The following is a 25,301-nucleotide window of genomic DNA, read 5'->3' as shown; positions in this document are numbered from 1 at the left end:
AGCAAGGAGCGTTATGATTGGTTGAAAAACGGTTTCAGCGACGGAAAATAGGACGTGCAGAGTGAGAGCATTGCGAACAATTATCTCGTTAGACGGTCATTTATCCGCTATAATAGGTACGATCGCTGGAGCTGTAGTTCGAAAGGACTGGAAAAATGGTCATGTGATTTAAGCCTGATGATTATACCATCTTTACTATTTTTCCAGATTTATCCGCTCATCCCCCATCATAAAAACATGCATTCCTTAGTTCCAAGTACACCATAAAAATAACGATACATACCTCATTCACCTCTGGCACAATTTCCTTACGCTTTCCATCAATGCATGTTACTTAATTCAGTTGCGCAATATTCATCTTAAATGTTTGTGTTGCCAAAGCTAAGTAACTAAGGAGTTGCGACCAAATTGTTTGTACCAGTTTGTACGGCTATTAGCATTGGTGATAGTTTTCCGGGTTTACACCGCGTTGATTCATGTTTTTGCGGACATGAATCAACGCGGTGTAAACCCGAAAAACTATCACCAATCAACTCACCGCGGAAGCCTCCGTAATGGCTATTAGCATTGTTTAAGCGTAAGGGTATATGATCGTTCATTGCTTACACTTCCACCTCATGAAGTATTTCTGAAAAGTTTTGTATCCCTCATATTTTTATCAAGGAATTTTTTTCAGGAAATGTATCAGATTATCATTTTAAAAATCGCAAAGGAGGTAGGAGGAATATAATTTTTTATTCACAAATTGCGTGCATGATGTTATTTTTATTCATATAGGTTTTAGAGCTGATGTATGAGAGTATTTATTAAAACAAATCTTTTATCTAAATAAAATGTTTGTCTGAATTGTTTATTAAATGAAATATTCTTCATCTGAAAAACCTTTTAGTATTTATATCAAAGTTTGAAGTGTATATTTCTGAAAATGCGGACCCCTTCGCCTAAACATTGTGCTGCATGACGAGTCATTATGTTAACTACTTCGTACCTTTACCATACATCTGCGGTTAAAACATTTGATGGTGTATTTTTTTCTCGACATAGCCTCCTTTTTGAGGTTCTGGACCACTGCTTTGGGGGTGATGTTTACGATTTTCGTTGTCAATCATGATATTTGTCTCCTGCCTTTAATGAATTTGAATGCAAATCTCAGAAGTGGGTTTTGAGGCGTCATCCCTTCCTTGACTGTGTTGTAGGACGGCAGACGGGATAAAACGAAATAAAACGAATTCCCATACCTATCCGATAGGCAAAATACCTCTCTTAATTTATCATTTCTGTCGGAACTAGAAATATAGTAGGATTCTAATATGATGTTCTCCTTGTCTCTCAGAAAGATAACTATTCTCAATTGCTCAAGCAACCTAAGCCTAGCGTGCAGCCTCCGAGTTTCTAGCGGCTCCCAGCCTCAATTTAATTAGCATCTGTGTAACGCTTTCTGTCCTCCGGTCGCAGTTTTTGACGAATCGCGCAGCTTTCTCTTTTATTATACTTTATTAAATCCACGGATTTTAGTCTTTCTGCGCCGGATCGCATATGTTTTCTGTATATTCAAGTTGTAGCCGGACGAGTGCTAAAAAGTACCTCTTTTTTACTTGTCCATCCGAAAAACTTCTTCAGGGCTTGCAGCAAATATTTTTTAGACGTGTGGTTTGAGGTTGCGTTTGATTCAGAATGGGCCTGTCATTATATATCGCCGTGGTGATATTCGCGGTCGTTTTTCAGTCGGGTTTGTTCTGATTGGCTGAAGTCATACTTGAACCGATCCGCATCATTGTGGAGGCCCTTGCAAGATTAATGCTATTGGTGTGCTTGAGAGGGCTGCAAAAAAGACGCAAAATGTTTGAGAATCGCTGCCCCAGATGATGGAAGGTTCCATCATCTCTCAATCCATCCCTCAGCGGAGCACCGCACGCGGTGTTTTCGCACTGCCCGTGACGCGGAGACTCGTGACAAGTATTTTGGGCCGCCGCCCGTGTCTCCTGGCCGTAGCGCGTGCTGGGCCATGTTTCGTCACGGGGGCGTGGGGAAATCTATCGTGTATTCCGGTTCCGGCGCCAAGAGGGTCAGGGCAAGTGATGATGCTCAACGGTGAGAATTCCGAGCGGCGAGTGCCGAATCACATTGACGAGCATCACCTTTGTTTACACATACATGTAACGTGAAAATAGTTCTAAAATAGTTGTTGGATTTTTTCTAGCGATTTTTGGTGATAAAATTACTTTTTAATGCTTGGATGTATCTTATTAGATGTATCTTATTAGATGTTCGAATCATCATTATGATTCTCATAAAATAATAGTGTGCGTGACGTTATCGTCCTGTCGCTCTCAAATTTTTGTGAGCTAAAAATCAACTTGTGTACTTACTCGTATATGATATCATATTTTATCAGAAACAAAATCAAATCCATTTCTAATCATATCCTTAAATTGACGATACGTTTCGTAAAGCAACCCCACTTATTGAGTGTAGTTAGGGTTATTTCAATCATTATTTTTCATAAATCAGTTCTAAGAATATCGGGTTAAGTTCTTTAAGGCCGTTATTTACAAATGACAATACAATGTTTCTACTTACCCGAACTCTTACTCAAATATCGGTGAGAGTCTTGTGGGCCTCACTTCTGTTGTCCAATTTGATAGTGAGATATCGACCCACCTTATTGCCGATAATTGAAGTGTTCAATAGCGCACACGAGAAATTGCATTCAAGCGTGCAAGGAACTAGAACGTTAGTATTAAATAGGGCCTGTAGCTATTCTCCATGACGACGGGAGAAAGCAGTGGGAGTCGAATAATGGTAAACAACAATACTCGTTGACGACGCGAAAATAAACAATTAGGGAGTCATGTAATGGAATTGCTGGCGTTCGGTCGTACGAATCGCCGCTCCCAATTTTTCTTCCTCAATACTTATAAATTGTGTTTATTTGATTTGTGTAGTAAAGGTAAACGCTTCAACCCATCATACTCGTACTTGATCTGCAATTCTGAAATTAGTTTGACACAAGACACAGCTTCTCTTTTTATTCTATTATCAGCGGAGCTCATCGTGCTTGCAAATTTCCTGTGTTGGGCATTCTCCATTACCTGATCTGTAGCCTCCGAAATGTACAGGCTTGATCACTTGCTTCACCACTTTTATTTTGAAGGTCTACGCGAAGCGTAGGGAAAACGCGCTTCCAACATTATTCTTATGGCAGAGTTCAAGAACGTTTAACTTTTATAACTTGTCGAATGCCTCATTTTATGTGCTAATTCAACTTCATCTAAGATATTTATTTACTAGATTAAGCATGTGACGGAATTTTAGGCAATCATTGCTAGAAAACAATACATTTCGTCGCTTCCTAAAGTATTCTTGTGGCAGAGTTCGAGAAACATGTACGATGATGTAGGGTAAACGTATGTAAGCCCGGTTGTTCGTTCCCTGCATCAGACTGGCCTAAAGACGATGAGCAACGCGCTCTTCGAAACGTTGGCGACGATTGAGTTTCTAACCCGAGCGAAGCCTGAGAAACATTAGTAGGTACTCAATTACGCCTGGAAAGTCTCTCAACTGCAAGACCAGTCTGCTGGTAAGTTTTCATGCTGCCCATGCGTAAAAAATTGGCGCATTGAATCTTGTAATTTATGAAATATTTTTATAATTTCCGCGGTTCATTTAAATATTTGAATCTTATAGCCTCGCCTTTTTTCACCCTTTAAAGTTTCTCACTATGCCCAACTCTGCTAGCAGTGTTTTACTTCTCTATTTTTTTTATTAGTTAACTCCGTGTAAAATGTGAATTATTTCGGATATGACGCGTGAACTGCGTGCCGCGGGGGTAAAATTAACATTCCCTAATTGGAAAAAAATTACCTTGGACCGGGAAGCGATCCACGGACCTTGGGCTTTGCGGAGAAATTCGCAAACTGCGACGCTGTCGTGATTTCTTTGCTTAAATTATGGGATTTTGGGGCTTAGACGGCATTACATGTACGCGGTGGCCAGGAAAGCCAATTGTCCGTATTTTGAGTCCCGGTACGGAGGTTTTTTTCCCATTGACAATAAATGTGAGTAAATACGAATGTGGGACAAGTCAGGAGCCCTATGTGAGTGAAGACTTCTGTTACCTATGCATCACATACTTTTAGTTAATATATTTTTAATATAAATCTGAAGATCTAATGCGATGATTAGAGGATTTTTGTAGACTATTAGAGCTCAATGTAGGAAAAAATGAATGTTTAAATTTGATTTCGTGAAAATGGCTTCAGAGCCCGTCAATTGAATTAGTGTTAGTATTAGCCCGTATTAGTGTTATCCAATTTTTCATCACTTTCAGGACCAGTCACTTTCATGAGTAGGTCCCGACGGCCAGCGCGAACAACTACCGTACGTTTTCCGCTGAGCTCGAGCTTCGGGTATAAGCCAGAAGAACTCCGAGCCTTCGGGAAGGGCCAAATTGACTAACTATCTACCATCCGCGAAAGTCTCACCGAGGCATTCTTCTCCATTCCTAAATTCTTCGCGACTTCCCCGACTCCCGGTTGTGTAACTTAATATTACACCCCCAAAAATGTAACGTTCACATTTTATTGCCTAATTTCACCACGTAGTCAAGTTGCCTACAAAGTTACCTTCTAGATTATGCCTTTAAAACATTATTACCAAACACCATCAATGCATATTGCTCTATTTTTTGGTATTTTAGACCCTCTGATAAGCGCATTAATTATTCCTGAGCATTTTCTTGGCATATATAACATCCGTCTGCTTTCTACATGCCTCATCACATGAGAAATTAAAAATACTTATATGCGCTATATTATTATGTTAACTTCGGTATTTATTCCAGTCGTTACTAAAATTTCCCTAAGCAAGTATTTAAATATCGCTTAATATATTGGTAACCAGTGCAGGAATGAGTAAGTAACTAACCCACATCTTCATGTTCATCGAAAGTTAGAATGTCTAAATAGTTATCATAAATATGTTTACGATAGTTGAAAAACCATCGGAAGCATTGATTGAATGAATGGTTTGCCTATACCATTTCAAGGCACATTCAGTGTATATTTTATCTTGCCCCTTTCATTGAGAGGTCAAACTAAGTCTTCCCCCTTTTTCCTTTCTTTTTTCTGCTCGAATCAGTCGTAATTGGCGTCTGGTGATATAATGCATGTCAGTGTCGTCCAAATTATTATATATGCGGTTTCACAGCAATAATAGAACTTACACTGACGTAATGAATACCTAGAGTCAGTCTTTCTGGTGTACATATACTGATCATATTCCTACTAGCACAAAACTACGCATGCATAATTTTCATCAGATAAAAATATACCGTGTTCGGTACCTGATGGCTATTTCTGCAAAATTAATACACAATATTATTAGCTATCGGTTATACTGCTTGGGATGTATCGCTTTAGGGTTCGGAAACTTAAACGACGACGAAAGAGGGACAGGGAAAGAATGAAGGCATCCGAAATGTGAATATGAAAAAGAACGAAAAAAGTGAGATGGACGGAAGGGAAAAGAAATGAAGAAGTGCTATCAATAGCGGAGAGATTTGAGGAAAGGGGGAGGGGAAGGATGAAATTAAGGATATGAATAGAATGAAAGGTAATAAAGCGAATGGGTGTTAACATGAATAATTGAAGTGGTAAGTTCAAGTTGGGAGGGGCGCAGGCGGGGTGATTCGTAAAATCTTCCATGCATTCCAACATTATTAGGATACCCTTTAATAATAATCAAGTATTCTCCCTTTTTCATTTCAGAAGGGCAAGCAAATGATGTTTTTCGCCTTAGAAAAACCCTTAAATTCTTCTCCGCTTTCTTCGATGGTCGAATTGTTCGGCTGTTTAAGGGCAGGGAGGGTTCACGGGGTCTTCTCACTACTGAAATCGTGCTTGGGGATCTTGGCGAGGGTTAAAGTAGTCAAGTTGTACCATTTGCACAACCCGATCAAGTCAAATCGATCCCCAGTGGACCAATACGCGAAAGTCGACGGAGACAGCTGCGCCGGGTATGTGGACTGACTTTTGAAAGTGACTGTACATAGCCTTTTTAGAGTGTCCATCCTAGTGGTTCCATACCTGTACGACGCATGCAATGGTGTGCGTTGGGTTGTATACATTCAAGGGTGAATCGAATGTCAATTCCGATAGGATTAAATAGATTATGATGTGTTAGTGGGAAATTCCCTCCATATTTTAACCATGTAAAAGAGGTCGATAAGAGAATCTATTATTTTTGGGGTTTCGCCTGATTAGATTTTGGACGACATCAATGTAATCGAATGGCCATCTGGAATAGAGGCAGGTTATTTATGGTTGTTGCTTTGGGGTGGTTCATCACTTGCGTCGAAGCCTTGGTGGTGTGCAATTCCTCTCGGCGATAATGCGTCTGAGGTTTGATATACGTTGACAAGTGGCATTTAAATATTGATCAATTATTTTTTAAAGTTGTTTTTTTAGGTGGCAAATAAAAAAAATTCACTGTAGAGCTACCTTAAAGATAAACATCTTTCAAATTTTTCCATAAATTATTAGATCAGGCGGCCGCACCCCTCCTTTATCCCCCACTGATCTGGAATGAAATTCTGTGTAGTATATCAGGTACATTTATTTGAGGGAGGGGTATCAACTCTTAATCCCTAAATTTGACCTGTACAGGATTTTGAAATATTAACAAAATTTAATAAAGGCTTATGGTAGATGTGCTTAACGCTGTTTCGTTGAGAAAAATGAGAGCCAATTAGTCTTCACCTGTCCTGTTATTGGTCACTGCAAGGGCAAACATTTCTGCTGCTCAAGGGGTTGTCTCACGAGCAAGGCCATTGAAGTGTAACTGGAGAATTAGAATTTTAACCAGGACACAGAGAGTGCTGTCAGTAGAGCGTGCAGACCAGTAGTAAAAATGAGTCGACTCGCAAATAGGGAAGAGATTAGGAGAGGGGATGTCAGGGTGTATAAGAGGGCCTTAATGCCGGCACAGCGTGAGGTAGAAACGTTTTCAGGAGCTCCATCGTGTTTTAATATTCTTCACCTTGTTCACAGGGAAAATTTTCCGTGGACTTAGAGAAATTTAATCGAAAACGAGAGGGATTCTCTTCCTGCATGAATAAGGATGTAATGATATTCCGTCATCTACGTCTACATACTACCCCGCAAGCCGCCTTAAATGTGTGTGGCAGGAGGTGTAAGGACACCAGCCGTTTACATATAAAAAGGAAATGCTAAATCGCAATCAGCATTTATTCAAGTCCTTTATGGTGCGCGGGAAAAACGATTTCGCGTATCTATCCGTTCTGCAAAATATCTCTCTTAATTTATCGCTTCTGTCGGACCTGAAAATATGGTGGGGCTCTAATATTATGTTCTCCGTGTCGCTCTTAAAGATATCAATTCTAAATTGTTCAAACAATCTAAGCCTAGCGAGCTGCCTCCGAGTATCCAGCGGCTCCGAGCCTAATTCGCTTAACACTGGGCAACGCTGTCTGTACGCCGGTAGCCGTTACTGACGAACCGCGCAGCCTTCCTTCGTATTTTATTCAGTTCACTGATTAAGTCTTTCTTCACCAAATCCCATATTCTCGCTGTATACTCAAGGTGCGGTGGGACGAGTGCGAAATAACACCTTTTTTTTACTTTCTAACCCGAAAATCTTCCCACAATACGCTTGACGAATCCTAATTTCTTTAGGGCTCTGCCGCAAATTTTCCTTATGTGTTCTCCACGAGAGGTTCGAGGGTATCGTAACTCCGAGGTACTTCACTTCATTTGTTGCCTTTATTATAATACCATCCTCAGCATAAACGTGGTTATAGTTGGACGAACTGTGCAAAAAATGTACCGCCGCGCATTTGCTCAGATTAAGTTCGAGTCCCCACTCTTGGCTTGTCATGCGCTTGATTAAAACACTTGCCAAGTTTCTGGCATTTCGATACTCGTGGCCTTAATTGGATTACAATTCAAATGAGATGATGTGTATATTTTGTGTCCAGATATAACATTTTTTCCGAATTAAATCATTGCCATGTCCGGTTGGGTATGTACTTTACGACAAAGTCCCGCAGGCCGGCGAATCGCCGTCTCTTTAAGCCAATTGGTTAACAGTGGGCAACGCTGTCTGTACGCCCGTAGCCGTTTTTTTATCCTTCAATGTATGCTACCCAACGTACATTAACGTGACGAATGTTGTTAGCGATTGTGGTCCCTAACTGGAGCAGTGGATAGGGGTCCGATTTCAACGACTCACCTCGCCCAAATGTTCTATTGACTCGGCCCTATAAGTGCATTTATTTTCCAAAACATCTGTGAAATTATTTTCTTGATTACCACAACCCAAAAATCCATACACCAGACTGGCTTATGAGCTTACTTATCTACTCTGTTTATTATTCTTAAGCGACCTTATCTGTTCATGAAACAGCCTTTGATTTAAAAATTTTCTTTAACGTTACAGCTATGAGTAAAGTGAAAAATATTACCTAAACTCAATTAGGTATCCATATTCCTATCATATGTATTTCTTTCATCTGTGAATGTTTAACTTTGGCCATTTCATTGTGCAGCCCAATATGTTTTCCATTATTTTCAAATTCCCTCGGCCATTTGATACTACATCTGGTTACAAATACCTGCAATAATGTAATCAGAGCGATAAAATGCTCAGTTAATTGATGTAGTGGTGTTGAGTGGAAAAATTATTAATGGTTGGAATTATTAAAATTAAAACTAAGTATGCAAATTCAAATTTTTGTTAAAATTGTTTCCCATTTCCCCCAGTCTTTAGATAACTTAATTTCATCAACAGTCCCAGGTAATACAAATGGATTATTTATTGCTCATCGAATAATTTTAAACTTAGTGAATGATTTTATTGCTCATTTCACCTGTTAAATGGAAAAATATGAGGACTTTCATCTGGTAGGCAAGATTTTTGTATGATTTTAAAACTCAATTCCAAATTTGCCTTGTTTTCAAATGAATTATTTTCATGAATAATGGTTATTTTTTTACCATTTTAAATTATATTTTCAGTTGGAGGGATCTACACTGTAATCCGTTCCAAGGCCTATGTTTCAACAGAGGAAATGGGTGAGCAGTACTGTCTTATTGGACCTTATAAGGAGCATTGCGCAAGAACAGAGGTTGAGGAAACAGAATTCAATACATCTTCACCTCTTCAAATAGCTGTCAAAAGAATGAGGGATAGAGGAACCAAGGTATGTGTCTGTTGTTGCCTCATTATTCACAAGTATTTGTCAAGATTATAGATAATTATAGATAATTAGATCTCTGAAGATATTTCCTTTGGTATATTTTATTGTTTAATATTATCCTAGATAAATCCTTTTGCTTGGAAGTGTACAACTTATTTTTTTGTTCAGATCCATACAGGAACATGGCTAGTCGACGGTAATCCACAAATAATACTTTTTGATATTGGATCATCTTCTTGGAGGCTCGACAATTACAAAAGTGAATTGTGGGATTGTTGTGGGATAGGTATTCCAAATGAAGATATGGAAACAAATGATGCAATAATTCTTGGTTATCTTGTAGCAGAATTTATCGCAGAGGTATGGGTAGAAGTTAATTAAAATGGAATGTTTCAGTTACCTCTTTTGAACTCTGCATGTGTTGATTGGTGCGATTTCATTATTTTGACGTTTCTCCCTTCCTGCCAATTTATCCTTCTGATTATTATAGCTGCATGGCCTTTATTTCATCTCTATATCTTCTAAATTTTCTAATCTGGTCTTGAGAAGCAATTGAGTTATGTTCCAATTTTGTGGCATAGGTGCATACTACAGTTGAATTAATCCAAAGTTGGGCATTCATTGCAATATTATTATGATTATGATTATGATTATGATTATTTCCCTGCTTGTTTTTGACAGTTAAGGTTTCATGAAGTGTCTTTTCAGTTTCGCAGGGTTTGTGATGAAATGCGAAATGGAGATGATGACCCCCCTCGTGTTGTTACTCACTTTCACGAATGGCAGGCTGGCGTTGGTCTCATTGCTCTCCGCACTCGCAAAGTGGATGTGGCTACAGTATTCACCACGCATGCCACACTCCTAGGGAGGTATCTGTGTGCTGGCAGCACTGACTTCTACAATAATCTTGCTAAGGTGAGACTGTAAATGCCTTGAAGAACAGACATCACATGTGAAGGAATTCTGTGAATATCAATAATACGGAGAATAATAATATGCATAGTTCAGTGCACTTTGAAAAAAATACTTTCCCATTTTAAATTCTTCAGCATTAAAGTATATCTCTAAGCATAGCCCTTGCTTTATATTTACTTCCCTCTAATTGTGAAAATTCACATTTGGAACAAGTTTTTAGGCATGCAAAATAAGGTTCAGGATAGCATACTATTCTTTCATTTAAGCTTGTACATTTTAGCTACCAAATATTGCCTCTACAATTTTCCATTGAGGTTATATGATGAATAATTTTAAATGATTTTTAAAGTTATGATTTTGAAGAAATAAAAGATAATTGCTAATTTTTTGCAATATCCGCCCATGATGCACTGTTTTTGAGGTATGCCATACTTTGTTACAGTCCTCAAATTAATATAATCGTACACTAAAGTTAATTGATGTGACACCATGCTTATCTGGTTTAAAGCTGCAATGTTTTGTTTGTAGTTTAATGTTGACGAGGAAGCTGGCCGAAGACAGATATACCATAGATACTGTTTGGAGAGGTCAGCCACTCACCTGTCTCATGTTTTCACGACTGTTTCGGAGATCACTGGGCTTGAAGCAGAGCATCTTCTCAAGAGAAGACCTGACATCATCACCCCCAATGGACTTAACGTGAAGAAATTCAGTGCTATCCATGAGTTTCAGAACCTTCATGCTCTGTCAAAGGAGAAAATTCACGAGTTTGTGAGGGGTCATTTCTACGGGTAAACCATTTTAAATGATTACTGTGCTGTTGATGTGTGGCAGGGATAGTTAATTTGCGATGATTGTTTTATGCTGAACATAACGTGCTTCCGAGTAAATAACTTTACAAGTGGTTATCAACAATTGGCATGAATGCAAAGTAGCCTTGCAAGATATTTAGATTTAGTTCATAATCATCTCTCGTTTATTCCCTAGTTTATATGCTAGTAGGAGAGGAAAATAATTTTGTGTATGCAATGGGATGATGATTCATTCTAAATTCCTTCGCATCTCTTTTTCAGGCATTATGATTTTGACCTTGATAAAACACTCTACTTCTTCATTGCTGGCCGCTATGAATTTGGAAACAAAGGAGCAGATGTGTTCATAGAAGCTTTGGCTCGCCTCAATCACTACCTCAAGGTGAGTTTGTCTTTTTTTATATTTAATGCATAAATGCATATCATTGAAAGGGGAAGTTATTATTTATTTATAATAACTTTGGAATTGTTTTCATATCATTTCAATTTGTTTAATTTTCCAAATAATTTAGATATACTTAACATGCACAAAATAGGACATGTAAAAAAAAACTCATAACACATCTAAAACTCGATCTAAGTAAAAATGCAGGGATGTATTTAAATACTCAGACTTTGGTTAAAATGGCAATATTATTCAGTTACAAACATAATCAAGCATTAATTACATGTTTAGAAATTCATTTACATAATTATACCGATTAGTTTAGAATTAAATCCAAATTTGTTACATATAAGTGCTCATTTCAGTTCAATTTTTTTCTTGATGTTCTTCATGACTGTAGTAATTAATAAATTTAGAAATTTTCAGGTATAAAATGATTTTAAGTATTCATTTCAAAATAATCCATTGATATATGTATGTTAATATTGAGATGTAGGTGTTCATGGATGTTACAACAGTATTCTTCCAATCAAACATATATAATCTTCCTCTCAAAGAATCATCATCATCATCATTAGTCAACAATCCTAAGATTGTTTTGACGCAGCTCTCCATTCCTCTCTCATATCTGCTAGACTTTTCATAGCGACATATTTCTTCTCTTTTAAGTTCTTCATAACCTGTCCTATGTACCTCATTCTGGGCCGTTCCTTGCCCTTCTTCCCTTCCACTTGTCCTTCAACAATTGTCTTCATCAGACCATCGTGCCTCAAAATGTGGCCAACTAAGTTGTCCCTTCTTCTGCTTAATGTTTTTAGGAGGCTTCTCTTTTCTTCCACTCTTCGTAGCACTTCCTCATTACTTACACGGTCAATTTATTTAATCATTTTCATTCTTTGGTAACACCACATTTCGAATGCTTCCACTCTTGACTTCTCTGCTGCTGTCAATGTTCAAGCCTCTCTTCCATAGAGAAACATACTACATATGTAGCATCTGATGAATTGTTTCCTTACTTCTATGCTTGTATTGTCAGCTGTAAGAAGATTCTTCTTTTTGTAGAAAGCCCTCTTCGCCTGCGCTATTCTACTGACTATTTCTTTCCTGCTTCAACCATCGTTCGTTATTTGGCTTCGTAGGCAACAAAACCGTCTCATCTCTTCAAGTTTTCCTAGTTTTATGTTTGTCCTAGCCTCCTCTCTTTTTTTGCATGCTAATATCTTAGTCTTATTTTTGTTGATTTTCAGCTGATATCTGGCCATTGTTCTTTGCATATTTCTCAAAGCCTTCTTCAAATCCTTTTCTGTCTCGGCTATGACTGCTATGTTGTAAGTAAATCGCAGCATAGTATTTTTTTTATTTTTTCTCTGTGGATATTGACACCCGAAGTTTTCTCCTTGGTTTCATTGATGGCTTTCTCTATGTAAAAATGAAAAATTATGGGGGAAAGTGCACACCCTTGTCTCACCCCTTTTCTTATTCTTGCTTCAGCACTGTTGGGTCCACATTTGATCACATCTACTTGGTTTTTATACATACTATGAACAGTTCTACTATCACTGGAGAATATTCGGATTTCTTTCAGAATTCTAAGCACTGAATTCCATTCCACATCATCAACTGCCTTCTCTAAATTGACAAATGCTATGAAAGTCGGTTTATTTTTCTCCATTCTCTTCTCCATGAGCAGCCTAAGAGCCAAAATTATGTTTATAAATTGCTGTTGTGTTTGTCGCCGGGTCAAGTTCTCCATTTTTGCTGATGTTTTGAAAGCCGAGTTGTCCATCACCCTCAGGGCTGGAAGTTGTGTCGTGGAATTGTCCAGTATTTATTTATACAAGCAGATGTTGGCACAGTTGACCTTTGATTGGTTCGCTGATATGTTCAGGTGCTTAAGAAGTTATTTTCATGCAAGAATTAAAGTCCTTTCATATTCATGCCTTTCGTCATTTCTTTGAGCTGTATTTTATGAATTAGTCAGGGACTGATTTCGGCTATTATACTGAGGCGGGAGTTCACTGCTTTTCCAGGCACCTGGAGTATGTGCTATTTCTCTCTACAAAACTTTGGTGTGGGAGGATCTCCCTTGGAAATTTAAAAGTTATGGACTCATACCCAAAAGGCAATGTGTGTAGAACTAATGAAATGAAAGCTTGCATTAAAAAATCTTGTTATTGATTGCTATATATTAGATTTATTAGAGAAAATGAGGGTGTGTTATTCCTCTACTCCTATATTCCTGTAGTCTGCCACTGGCTTAATGACTACATACATGAACCATTTGTATGGAGCAAAAAATTTTCCGTTTATGGACTGGCTATCTACATATAAAAGTTAATGGGTACTAGGGGACTCAGATTGATCAGTATCCTAGTTGTTTTCTCAAAGGAGAGATGTGTGCACCATGCTGCTTCAATTTCAATTTAATTTATTAAGCTTAGTAGGGATGCTAAGTAAAACACTTATCATTGAATAATTTGATAAACTGGTTGGTGAGATAGGTGAAAAATCAAATGAACTACATATGCTCAAGGTGGATGGACAAGATTTAAAATTATACATGTATATAGATGTTTCTTTTTCCTTTTATAAACTATTGATAATTTTGTTTCTTCTTTTCCAGTCTTCAGTGCCAGATGTTACTGTGGTAGCCTTTCTAATCTTTCCAGCAAAAACCAATAATTTCAATGTGGAAAGTCTACGAGGACATGCTGTGACCAAGAGTCTAAGGGACACTTTGAATGATATACAACAGAAAATGGGGAAACGGATGTATGAAATATGTTTAAGGTAATGTCTTAATTAGTCTGGTTTCATCACAATGAAGTTGGTACATATATGTAATATATTGTACTAACTGACCCGGCAAACTTCATACCGCCTAAAAATCGATGAACAGTTTAGTTACATCATTTATAAATCAAGAGCGACTGTAGGGATTTTAATAATTTTTGAACTACATATTGTAATGAAATAAGAAAACAATTCAATTTAACTACAAAAATAAATATTACAGTGGCTATTGTTAGAAAGATATCTTCTTTATTCAATCTACAAAGGGTAGATTGGGGAACAAAGGAGTGGATTTTTTTTCAATGACTTTTATAATATTTATAATTTAACTGAGGAAATTTTAGACATTATGGTCTTATGAAGCGGTTAATAATGTCAAAACTGTATGCATTCAGTTGTTGGCCTGTTTGAAATTTATATAAAAAAAGTTTATCTACATATATACTCCCTTGGGTATATGTGTATTTTGCTCCTTCATTATAACAAGCATCATTTTGAATAGTATTAATTATTGTGAAGAAAATATATAATTTTTCTTTCTATTAATGCTAAGCTATAATTCTTTTAATGTCTTCAGTGGCAGACTTCCTGAACCAGCTGAGCTTCTTAAGAAGGAGGACACAGTGAAGATCAAACGTTGTATATATGGACTACAAAGGGATGGGCTTCCTCCTGTTACAACTCACAATGTAGTCAATGACGGGAATGATCCTGTTCTGAATTCCATTCGTCGTTGTCGGCTGTTCAACACTGTGCATGACCGTGTAAAGGTAATGTGTGAATAACTGTGATAAAAATAATCTAAAATCATACTGACGAAGCCAATGATTTGGTATTTAATAAATGAACATAAATACATGCAACCGTTTATAGAAAAGAGTAAAATTTCAACTGATGGATCGGATACTATTTAATAATTTGTGTCATGGGAAGGGAGGCCTCCTAGGCAATGCAGAACTTGAACTCACCCCATTTATGCCCCTTGGCTGTCTGAGTGTGTGTTTGGAGCCAGCCAAATTTAGGAGACGGCCGATCATAGCTGTTTTCCTAGCATTTGCATTGCTACTTGGCTTTTGGCTCCTTATCTTTATCTCCAACTACCCCTTAGAATGAAAGGGAAGGGTAGGTGTAGTAGTGGGTGTAAGTGCTTATGAAGGGGTTTTCCCTCGGGGTTTGTTTGCTTGGCAGTCACACAGCAGGCTGCCCCCGGCTTGTCACTAGCATTCATTCTCTGAGAACGTGTTGCCTGTATGGCACCTTCAGAAATATTCATGAAATACAGTAGGGAACATTCAGGTTATTAAATCTCTGTCTCTCTTGCTATCCCTCACACATTCACAGCACCCAAGAGAGTTCATTTTCACGACATCTTACGGGAGTAATATCTGAGCAAAAGTGGTGTGGTGAACTTTTAGAATGGCTTTTAAGTACATACTATATTTTGAAAGTTGGCTATCTACAACAGGAAATTTTGTCTCTATTAGTTAATAATTGTGAGTGTGGTAGTGTAGTGGGTGAAGTGCTTGGCTGCTGACCAAGGGTCTCAGGTTCAAGTCCCAGCTGAAGTCTTTGTCTTCCCCCAAACAAAAATCCTTGAGGTGTGAGGTGGGCCAGGGTGAAGACCTTGTCCCCCTACCCAGAGTGTGTGAACTTCAATTGCCAGAGGACATGCCAGGGGTGAGCTTGATCTAAAACCAACTTTCAAGTTGAATCACCGTGTAGGTAATAGGTACATAATTTGTCTCGTGTAATGTGTATTTGTGCCTTTTATATGACCAGTGGTAGTAAATGCTCTTTCATTTTTACAGTTTATATGGAGAGTATGATCGGAGATGCTGAAAAGATAACTCCATTGCATATTTAATTATTCTGTTCCTTATTCATAATGAGTTCTAAGTAATAAATTTTATCTTGGCAGATGTAAACAATGGACTTGTAAGCCAGTCTCAAGTCAAATAAACGTATTAGAGCGAGTGAAGAAAATCCTGTTGTGAATACTGTACTGAACCAGTGAAGACATCACTCAATATATGTTTACAGGCTAACAGAATTTCATGTATAGGTATAATAGAAGTCATCACTCATTTAGGATTCCTAACTTGCGTGACATTATTATTTAATGAAATTTATTGCCTACGAGCGTGATGCGCCCACTCCCAGCGGGCTTCCCCCGCTCTTTTCAATGCAGGTCCTCAGAGAGATGGGCGCGTTTCTAATTTTAAAATGTAGAAAAAAAGGCAGGGTCTTATGTACAAATTTAATTGCAATGTTCATGTACAAATTGAGGTCAGAGAACCTCTTTAAACATAACATTGGAAGTAATTACACTATTCTCTGTTAAACGCACAAGATTACTCATACTTACGTATTAACAGGAGACTTGAATGTGGAATCAGCCGCATTTTGATAAAAGTTATTTAAAGAATGCGAGATATTGTTGCAAATGAACAAATGTATCAGTTTGTGCGCCTTTAACGTCAGGAATATTTACCGGTGTTTTTTTTTTGTTTTTTTTTTGTTTTTTTTTAATTATTTAACCCTTTCGCGCCGGACCTTCGTTGAAGGAAATTCTTCCTCAATACGAGTCTCTTGAAAGTTTTCTTTACTCCTCTGTACGAAGCCTTTCCGCATCGACTAAAGGCAGTGGGTCCTCCTGAAACATTTTTGGACCCAACTCGGTGGGGCGCCGATCCTTTTCCTCGGCCTTTGTCCCAGACCCTAGAGGGATTAAATGCCCCTGCCTAGCACGAGTCTGCGGTCAATTAGCTAAAATATTTACGCAGAATATATGCAAATATTTGTTGTTCGTATCGATTTTTTTTAATTCAAAATGAATTTCGTGTTTTTTTCTGAGGGTGCAGAAATTTTAAACGAAGTTCTAACGTTTATATAGATGGATTTAGTATATTTACTAGTTGTTCTATAACTCTGTTGATATTAACGTTAGAATTTCGTTTGAAATTTCCATGTGGTCAGTAAAAAAAGATGAATTCATTTCTAGCATTGGATTTCAAAAGTAAGCAACAAATATTTTTAAGGAAAACACACTGCAAATAACAGTAGTTGACCGCGTGGAGAGGATAGGAAAGGGTCGACCTGAGCGGCCGAAGAAGGGGCTGGGCTCGCGCTAAGGCGGATCACAAGGGGCGACCGCATCCGTGGGTCTATTGTGTCCGCCACGGTTAGTTTTTTTGACCTGTGCCGCACAGGCGCGGCATTCGTTGGTTAGGGTAAGAACATTCAGGACGCACTGGTGTGGCATTCGTAGTCGAGGAAAAAAAATCCTCTCCGCACAGGTGCGGAATTCGGCGCGAAAGGGTTAACCTTTTCCCTACGCAGGGCGTGATTTCATGGCCTGAATTTTCCGATGCTAAAGGATTAAGGCCGGGTTTTCACGGCTTGAATTTTTCGGAGCAAACGGCCAAAGGCCGTGTTTTCACGGTTTCGCGGTCAAGCATGCCAAGTGGGTCCCAACCACCATTAGGGTCCCTCGGTGCGAGAGGTTCGACCCTTTCCTATTGTCTGCGTGGGCATTATCTCGCCCCATTCCGGCACTTAGTGACCCACTCTAGGAAGGTGCTCATGGTCACTTATTTGTTTATAAGGTGGAATAACTAAAAACGTAAATGTTGCATTTTTTAAAAATCAATGCCAAGAATTACATTCTGGATGTTTTGCTGATCGGTTCCAAGTTTTAAACGGAACTCTAGCGTTCATATTAACGGAGTTTATCATCATCTAGAACAAATTTTGGAGACGCTAAGGTTAGATGTTTAGTTGTTATTTTTAAAAATTACGAGCAAATTTATAGGAGCGATATTGTAATAATTTACATCTAAAGATATAGGTTACTCTGTTTGCTACATTTTAAGTGTACATTTGCGGTGAAATTCGATAAAATATCTGATTTAACTCCAATGAAAAAAGCCCTCGTAATGTAATAAAATATGATTCTCTCAGTTCTTTGTCGTGAGCCAAAATTACAGCGACTATTTTTAATAACCTCTCATCAACCTTTGAATACAAACGTATTATAAATTAATTTTGCTGTAAATACTAATTAATGCATATCCTAAAATTTCGTAAATTTTATGTACAAATAAGGAATGTTTTACGTAGACACATGTTGTGAGAAGCATTCCATACCATTGCAGGAAAGAGCACTGCTCTACCCAGGTAATTACTCTCATACCTTGGTTCTCTGGTCAGGTTACATTTAGGTGGTCTGCCCTGTACACCTCACAGGCTTACTTCGGGACCCATTTGCGCATTAATGTTTTCTTGGAAAAACTTATTACCCTCCAACTGGCACATCTAAGAGTAGATTGGTGCAAGTAGCCTCCTACTTAAATTTGTGGAAGAAAATAACCTCACTCTTCTCGGAATAACTCATTTTCTTTTTAAAAATTTCTTGACGTGTATTCAAATATAGCTGTTAACTCTCTGTTCGCATTCCACTACCTATACAAGGGATGGTTTCTGTAGAACCCTGCTGTGCAATGCAGCCCATACCATGAATGGAAAGAGAACTGCTCTACCCAGGTAATTACTTTCGTATCTTGGTTCTCTGGTCAGGATCCATTAAGGTGGTCTGCCCTGTGCACCTTACGGGCTTACTTCGGGACACATTAGCGCATTAACGTTTTCTTGGAAAAACTTATTACCCTCAAACTGGCACACCCAAGAGTATATTGGTGCAAGTATCCTCCTAGTGAAATATGTATGTGGAAGATGAAAGGAGGTGGAAGGGAAGTGGAAGTGTTTTGTATTTTTTGGTGCGTAATATGAATTTATATTCATGTAAGTTTAATTGCTTTATAAATGTAGTTTAGCCATTTCAAACAACAAATTTGTAAGATTCAAGTAGTTTTATGAGAATTCTTCGGGAAAATATTCTTCTAAAAAAATTCTAAATGTTTCAATCTCATGTTTTTAGAGAACTCGTGGAGAGTAGTGGCAAATGAGGAGAGTGTGGATTTGGGCGTCATGGATCTAAAATATGTTAATATCATAAATCGTAAATACCTAGAAGTATGCTAGGAACATTGAAAGATTTTATTCCCTTTAAAGTATTTGTTGGTCTATGATATAATGCCCTTTTGCTGAAAACCCTAAAAATAACCGTAGAACTCCGTTTAAAAGTTCTATAGGCATTGCAAAACAAAAAGGAATACATTGATGAACTGACATTTAATGCAATAGTAACAATTAAAAAAAAATTAAAATCGTACTAGTAACAATAAATTGACCGCATAAGTATGCGGTGATGGACTGCCTTCGGGAAAAGGGTCGAAGATTATATTTGCCCAGTTGCCGAGGAAAGGGTCCGGCACCCCACTAGGAAAGGTCATTAAGGGGAGGAAGCGACTACCTGGACAGTCCCAAGCCGAGAAAAAACTCCGTACAGGGCGAAAAAGAAATGCTCAAACCCTTCGTACAGCTAAAAGGAACTTCCCGTGAAGGAGCCCGGCGCGAAAAGGTTAAATACCAATTTTTGGAAATAATAGCAATATTTAGGAAGTAAGATATGCTGTCGCATGTTCTCTGATAAATTCTGTGCATTTTGGTACCTCATTTGTAGAGTTTGGTTGCGTATAAGTTGAGAAAAAGGTATCTATACAGTAGAAATAATATAGAAGATGGAAAAAATTCCTTGGACTGGTATTCAAACTATGTTACTATATTTGGCTTTTTGGGTCCCTGGGTAGACCACTTTCCAGGTTTCTTAATTCAAATGGCAATTTTTACTTAGGTTCACTGTGCTGCATATTAGGCTCTTGCAGTTCATCGTAGATGGCAATGAAACCGAAAATGGGTTTCCACAAAGCTACTACCCAAGCCGTACCCCATTCAAGTGCTAAAGCCACCCTTGATGATGTATGTGGTATAGTATTTCAAGCCTGCCACATAAACAACAGTGAAATTCACATTCAGTCCCTTTCCATTGGATTGCCATCTTACAATTAGATGAACCTCAAGGACCTAACACATAGCCCTGAGAACCTCTGTAAAGTTGCCATGGGAATGAAGGAACCTGAGTAGTGTATAGTGGCCCACACAGTAATTCAGGAATGCCAAAGGTCCATGGTACGTTTCCAGATTTTTCCCATGGCCATTAATTTGAATTTCACTACCATTTATGAGGCATGCACAAAATATATCACCTTTTTATTTACCTTGACATGCGTATTTTAAAAATTTTGATGGAAACATGCCAATTATTATCTACATGCCTGGTATATAGCTGCCTATTAGCTGCAATGTACTGTATTTGTCACATGTTCATGAAGAAGTTAGGAAATAAGATAAAAGGCTTCCTAAATTAGGATCTGAAGGCAATAGAAAGAATTTGTCCGTGTCTCTCTGGAAAAAGATTAATATTTGCATTTTTCCTTTATTTAGGTTGTTTTCCATCCAGAGTTTCTTTCATCAACCAATCCACTCTTTGGCTTGGACTATGAAGAATTTGTTCGAGGTTGCCATCTTGGTGTATTTCCTAGCTACTATGAACCCTGGGGCTACACCCCTGCTGAGTGCACAGTTATGGGCATTCCATCAATCACAACTAATCTATCAGGTATTCATTTAAGCCATTAAAATAAGTATATATTCAGCAATTAATTAATGTAATCGTGTTATTTTATGCTAATTTAAGTAATCATGATATTTATTACATCAGATAATACAGCTAAGTATGTTGTAGTTAAGAGTTAATGCATTTAGTTTGTAGAAAGGTTAACTACTTTTAGCCACATCATCTACGTTGTTATTCCATTACTTGCTAAAATTAGCCATTATGAACATAGCTAGCTCAAAAAAGTTAGAATAACAATCATAGAAGTTGACATTAATTCATTTCTTGAGTTAGTTATGTAAGAGTTTTATTAGAACTGGTATAAATAACCTGGTTCTTGGTTTGAGGTAATGAAATTTATTAATGTTTATAAATTTCCTTAAATGTTCCTGTGAGAGTTTAGGAACGTTTTTCATAAATTTATTGGTTACATAGGATGTGTTCATTAAAAAACAGGGATTTTTAAATTTTACTGGCTTGGAGAGTCTGATTGTCAATTATTTTATCATGCTAGTATACATTCCCCTGAAGTATGATAAGAATTTCTGCTGTAATCCTTCTTCTTGTCTGAGGCAGCTACTAAGGCTAGACATGCTTGTATGAGCCCTGAGATTTTTGTTTAAGAAATGGATCAAAGAATGATTGCAAAGAATAATCAGCAAATAAATTGTAACATAGTGTGTGAAATGTTGACTGAGGCCTATAGTGAATCTGCAATGTGTGAAAGAAGAAAAAAATGAGTGCTATAAATGATGGTTATGAAGACATTCAAGATGACAAATCCCCCAGATGCCCCAACACATCAACAAGTGGTGAAAACTTGGAAAAAGTTAAAGAAATTGTTCTGAACATCTAATCTAAAGAATGGGGACTATTTTGAAGGCGATAAATATAATGTAGACGAATATATAACTTTTTTTTTTTAAATTCCCATTATATTCTGAACACACCTTGTAAGTTTTACTAAGTAGTTTTTTAGTTTAGAAATAGGTAGGTAGGAATTATGGTAGAATCAATTCCCAAAATTTAATGGTAATTCCTTTAATTTTTGATTTTTCTCATCCTAACATGGTTTAACAATTATTTAAGGTGTTAAACCTTTTATATTTTTCTTAAAGATGAATAATTTTTTTCAAACTTCTTTGTCTTACTGAAAATTAGGCTTTGGGTGTTTCATGACGGAACATGTCGCAGACCCCATGAGCTATGGCATCTATGTAGTGGACCGGAGATTTATTTCCTTGGAAAGTTCAGTCCGCCAACTTGCTCAATACATGTATGACTTTTGCCGCCTGAATCGAAGACAACGTATTATTCAGCGAAACCGCACAGAAAGACTCAGTGATTTACTTGATTGGCGAAACTTGGGAATAGTGAGTATTTTTGCTCTTTCTTGTGTATTCGGAACTTCCGAAATTGAGTTTAAAGTTAATTGATTACAATTCTGTTGACTTTCAAGTGAAAGGATAACCTTGGCACTCTTTCATGCTGTAATTATTTTATTTTAAAACTAAATAATATTGATGGTTGGTATCAACATTTCACATTAAAATACTGCTCAATAATTCATTGAAATATTTTATTAGATCTTTAAATATGCATTATTTGCATTGATATACAGGTTGTTCTCATTATGTATTATTTTTTCAGTATTACCGACAAGCACGCATGAAAGCTCTCCACAGTGTATACCCTGAAATGGCACCAGCTGATGACTCTGGAGTTGGCCGCTTCAATTATCCCCGTCCAATATCGGAACCTCCATCTCCTACATCATCTCGAGCCACCACTCCTGCACCTTCTATCCATGGAAGTGATGAGGAGGATGAAGTTGATGAGGAGAAGGAGGTAAGGTCACTATGCCTTCACCATTGACGGCATAAAAGTTAATAAGTGAAAGAGAAGTGTGTGCGAAAAAGTTTCAACCATTGGTCCCAGATAAGAACTTTCATTTTCAACTTCTCAGGAAATATTATAATTCGTTCAGAAATGGATACATTATGATGTTTATTTGATTATTTATTTGCGTACCGGGGTATTTAAAGTCCTAGGAACGCCGATTTGGAAATATGTGCCTATTAGGGCGTAATGCCTTTGGTTTAAACATGGTTAAAAAGCTAATGTTTAGAATATAACTCTACCCAATCAAACGTTATGATGAATCAAATCATTATGAATAATGAACAACAACTGAAAACGTACTAATGAATACGTATTGTACGCTTTAAAATTGTTTAGGATGACGCACCTAAATGACGAGAATCTTCGTCATCCGTCCGGAACATTCGGGAAAAAAATGACGAGAATTCTCGCCATCCGTACGCAACCTGTTAAAACATGTTATTCATGGTTATTATTACGTTGATATTAACAGTGATCAAAAAGTATAATCTTTTCTTCAAAGATTTTCAAGTATTTCTACATGCTAGATTTTCTGTGTGATTTTATCCAACATGTGTGCTTCCTTTCCATTCTCCCTCCCTTTCTTTCTGCATTGAATGTTTATTTTTTTTATTTTCAAAAATCCTGTTGCCCCAACAGAGAGCAAATTTCTATCATTAATGTTGTGCATGGTGCCATATGCCTTGGAAGAGCATTAATGTGATTCATTTTTTTATTACAGTTAGAAGAGCTAGGAGTGTCCAGTGTAGACGGCAGTAGTCGATAGAATTAAACGATTTGGCAGCTTGTCAGCCATTATAAGATATTGAGTATTACTCATTTACTGCATGTGAAATATATCTCATGCATTTTTGTGTGCCATTGACGTGCATGTTGGTCACATTGGAATTGCCACTGGATAGCTGTATAGCATTGAGGAAAATGGAAGAGCAACATTCAAAGAGTGCAGGGATGTGTTCTTCCTGGAAGGTGAATGGTTTTTATTCAGCAGAGCATTTTCCCAAGACAGTCAGTGGTTTAATAATTGATACACAGCTCCCTGTCCATGATGTTACAGTTGAATCTGAAATGATCAGTTACTTTAATAACTAGTGTAATTGCTGGATAATAATGCGTAGAGCGAAATGTTTTCACCTTTAAGTCATGGAAACCTAACTTGGATGTTAGATCACTCTCAAATGAATGTGTTGCACATATATTTTTTAGAAGAAAAGAGTGTCAATCAATCACTGCCTCAAATTTTCCCTGAAGGGCGCTGAGTGGACTCAGACAGATGTTTACTTGTGTTAATATGTGTGTGAAAAACTGGTTTTTGTGACACCGTTTCAATTTTATTAGCAATATTCATAGGAAGACTATGGTTGAGATTTTACGTCGATGTTATTGCAGGTTCCTATCTAGAAGGAAAAATGCTGGTAATCCTAGTGTATTGCCTTAATGAAGAGTTTTTCTTGACATGTAATATATAAAATTCTCTAGAGCTGAATCATGGACATTTAATGAGAAGTCATTTTCGCCCAGTTGGTGCTGTACCAATTGATGTGATGAAATACTCTGCTTTTGAGAAAATTTTGTGCAATGTAACCTCGTGTCATGTATGATCTATTACCTATTGCAGACTTGGATTTTATGGAATGCTTTAATATATTAAGTTTTGATTATTTTAAATCTACTCATTCAATTTCATAAACCTTACATTTAATGTGTTTTTGAAATCTATTTGGCCCAATGAAAAAAAGTTGTGGGACCGATCAAAAATAAGGCCTAAAAATTTGAGACCTCTGGGTGAGCCCCTGACCCTCGCTCAAATGCCATTTACGTGGGAGAGGATCGAAAAATTTCATATTTTATGGTCATTCTTTACAAATTTTGCTCAGTTACTGGCCTTTTGGACCAAAATTTCATGCATTCTGAAGTATCTCCCATCTTTAAGTCACAAAATGTCAAATTTGAGAGCGGGTCCAATCAAGAAAATATTCCAACGCTCACGCAGGGTGGCAAGTAGAAGAGCGGCTGACCACTCGCATCCCCTCCCCTTTTGCCTCTCCCACGCCCCGGATACACCAAAGTTCATCTTGCATGTGCTGCTGGGAGTGCGCTACTCTTTCATAATGTAAATCAGCAAATGGTAGAAGGTAAAAAAGAATGCTTAGTGAAGCGATTTGTCCCTTTTTTTTGTCGTCTTGTCCGCATTAAATAAATTGACGTTACCAACTTCTAGTGAAGTGATGAAATATTCTTGTATTGTTCGTGATATTTTTAAACCTGTGAAAGCAGACAAAGAGCTTAGAATCTGTGAAGTGGCCACTCGAGTGGCTAGAAAGGTGGGTGAACTTTGGAGATGCTCTTCTTTTCCGATAATGCCAGATGGAGCTGTGACTAAATGGATTTTGAATGGAGGCCGCTCGCCTCTACCCTCTCCCACGCCCAAAATGCACCAAAATTCACAACGAGTGCATCTATCGTCGTTAGTCTAACTAATATTTGATGTTTCAGCATTGTTTGTGGAGGAACAATCACGACAGAATTACTAATTTGGGATGAATGTTAAATGCCGTGATCAAAACCAAAGTAGGGAAAGAAAACTCCTTGATTGAGCAGAATTTAGCCTATTTTTAGAATTTCCTCTCTGATAAGCCAAAGAAAGAAAAAAATAAGTATCATAGCTCACCACACGCAGGCACCTGCACCTTAAGCTGCCCC

The 25,301-nt window shown here is 37.6% G+C and overlaps 1 protein-coding gene across 1 annotated transcript in view; it reads left to right on the top strand.

The window, feature by feature from the left end:
- Nucleotides 1–24,266, top strand: part of LOC124154584 (glycogen [starch] synthase) — a 45,593-nt gene extending 21,327 nt beyond the window's left edge. The window contains exons 3-13 of the mRNA XM_046528410.1: nucleotides 9,036–9,220; nucleotides 9,386–9,577; nucleotides 9,926–10,132; nucleotides 10,661–10,923; nucleotides 11,206–11,326; nucleotides 13,953–14,119; nucleotides 14,700–14,892; nucleotides 20,525–20,699; nucleotides 21,858–22,069; nucleotides 22,347–22,544; nucleotides 23,320–24,266. Coding sequence (XP_046384366.1) covers nucleotides 9,036–9,220; nucleotides 9,386–9,577; nucleotides 9,926–10,132; nucleotides 10,661–10,923; nucleotides 11,206–11,326; nucleotides 13,953–14,119; nucleotides 14,700–14,892; nucleotides 20,525–20,699; nucleotides 21,858–22,069; nucleotides 22,347–22,544; nucleotides 23,320–23,364 — 1,958 coding nt within the window. The 3' untranslated portion in view covers nucleotides 23,365–24,266. The remainder of the gene's footprint in view (nucleotides 1–9,035; nucleotides 9,221–9,385; nucleotides 9,578–9,925; nucleotides 10,133–10,660; nucleotides 10,924–11,205; nucleotides 11,327–13,952; nucleotides 14,120–14,699; nucleotides 14,893–20,524; nucleotides 20,700–21,857; nucleotides 22,070–22,346; nucleotides 22,545–23,319) is intronic.
- The last annotated feature ends 1,035 nt before the right edge of the window (nucleotides 24,267–25,301 follow it).

Source organism: Ischnura elegans, chromosome 2, assembly GCF_921293095.1.
Source record: "Ischnura elegans chromosome 2, ioIscEleg1.1, whole genome shotgun sequence".
NCBI classification, from domain to species: Eukaryota; Metazoa; Arthropoda; class Insecta; order Odonata; family Coenagrionidae; genus Ischnura; species Ischnura elegans.
The sequence above is the reverse complement of the archived record's forward strand: the minus strand, read 5'-3'. Positions and strand labels throughout refer to the sequence as shown.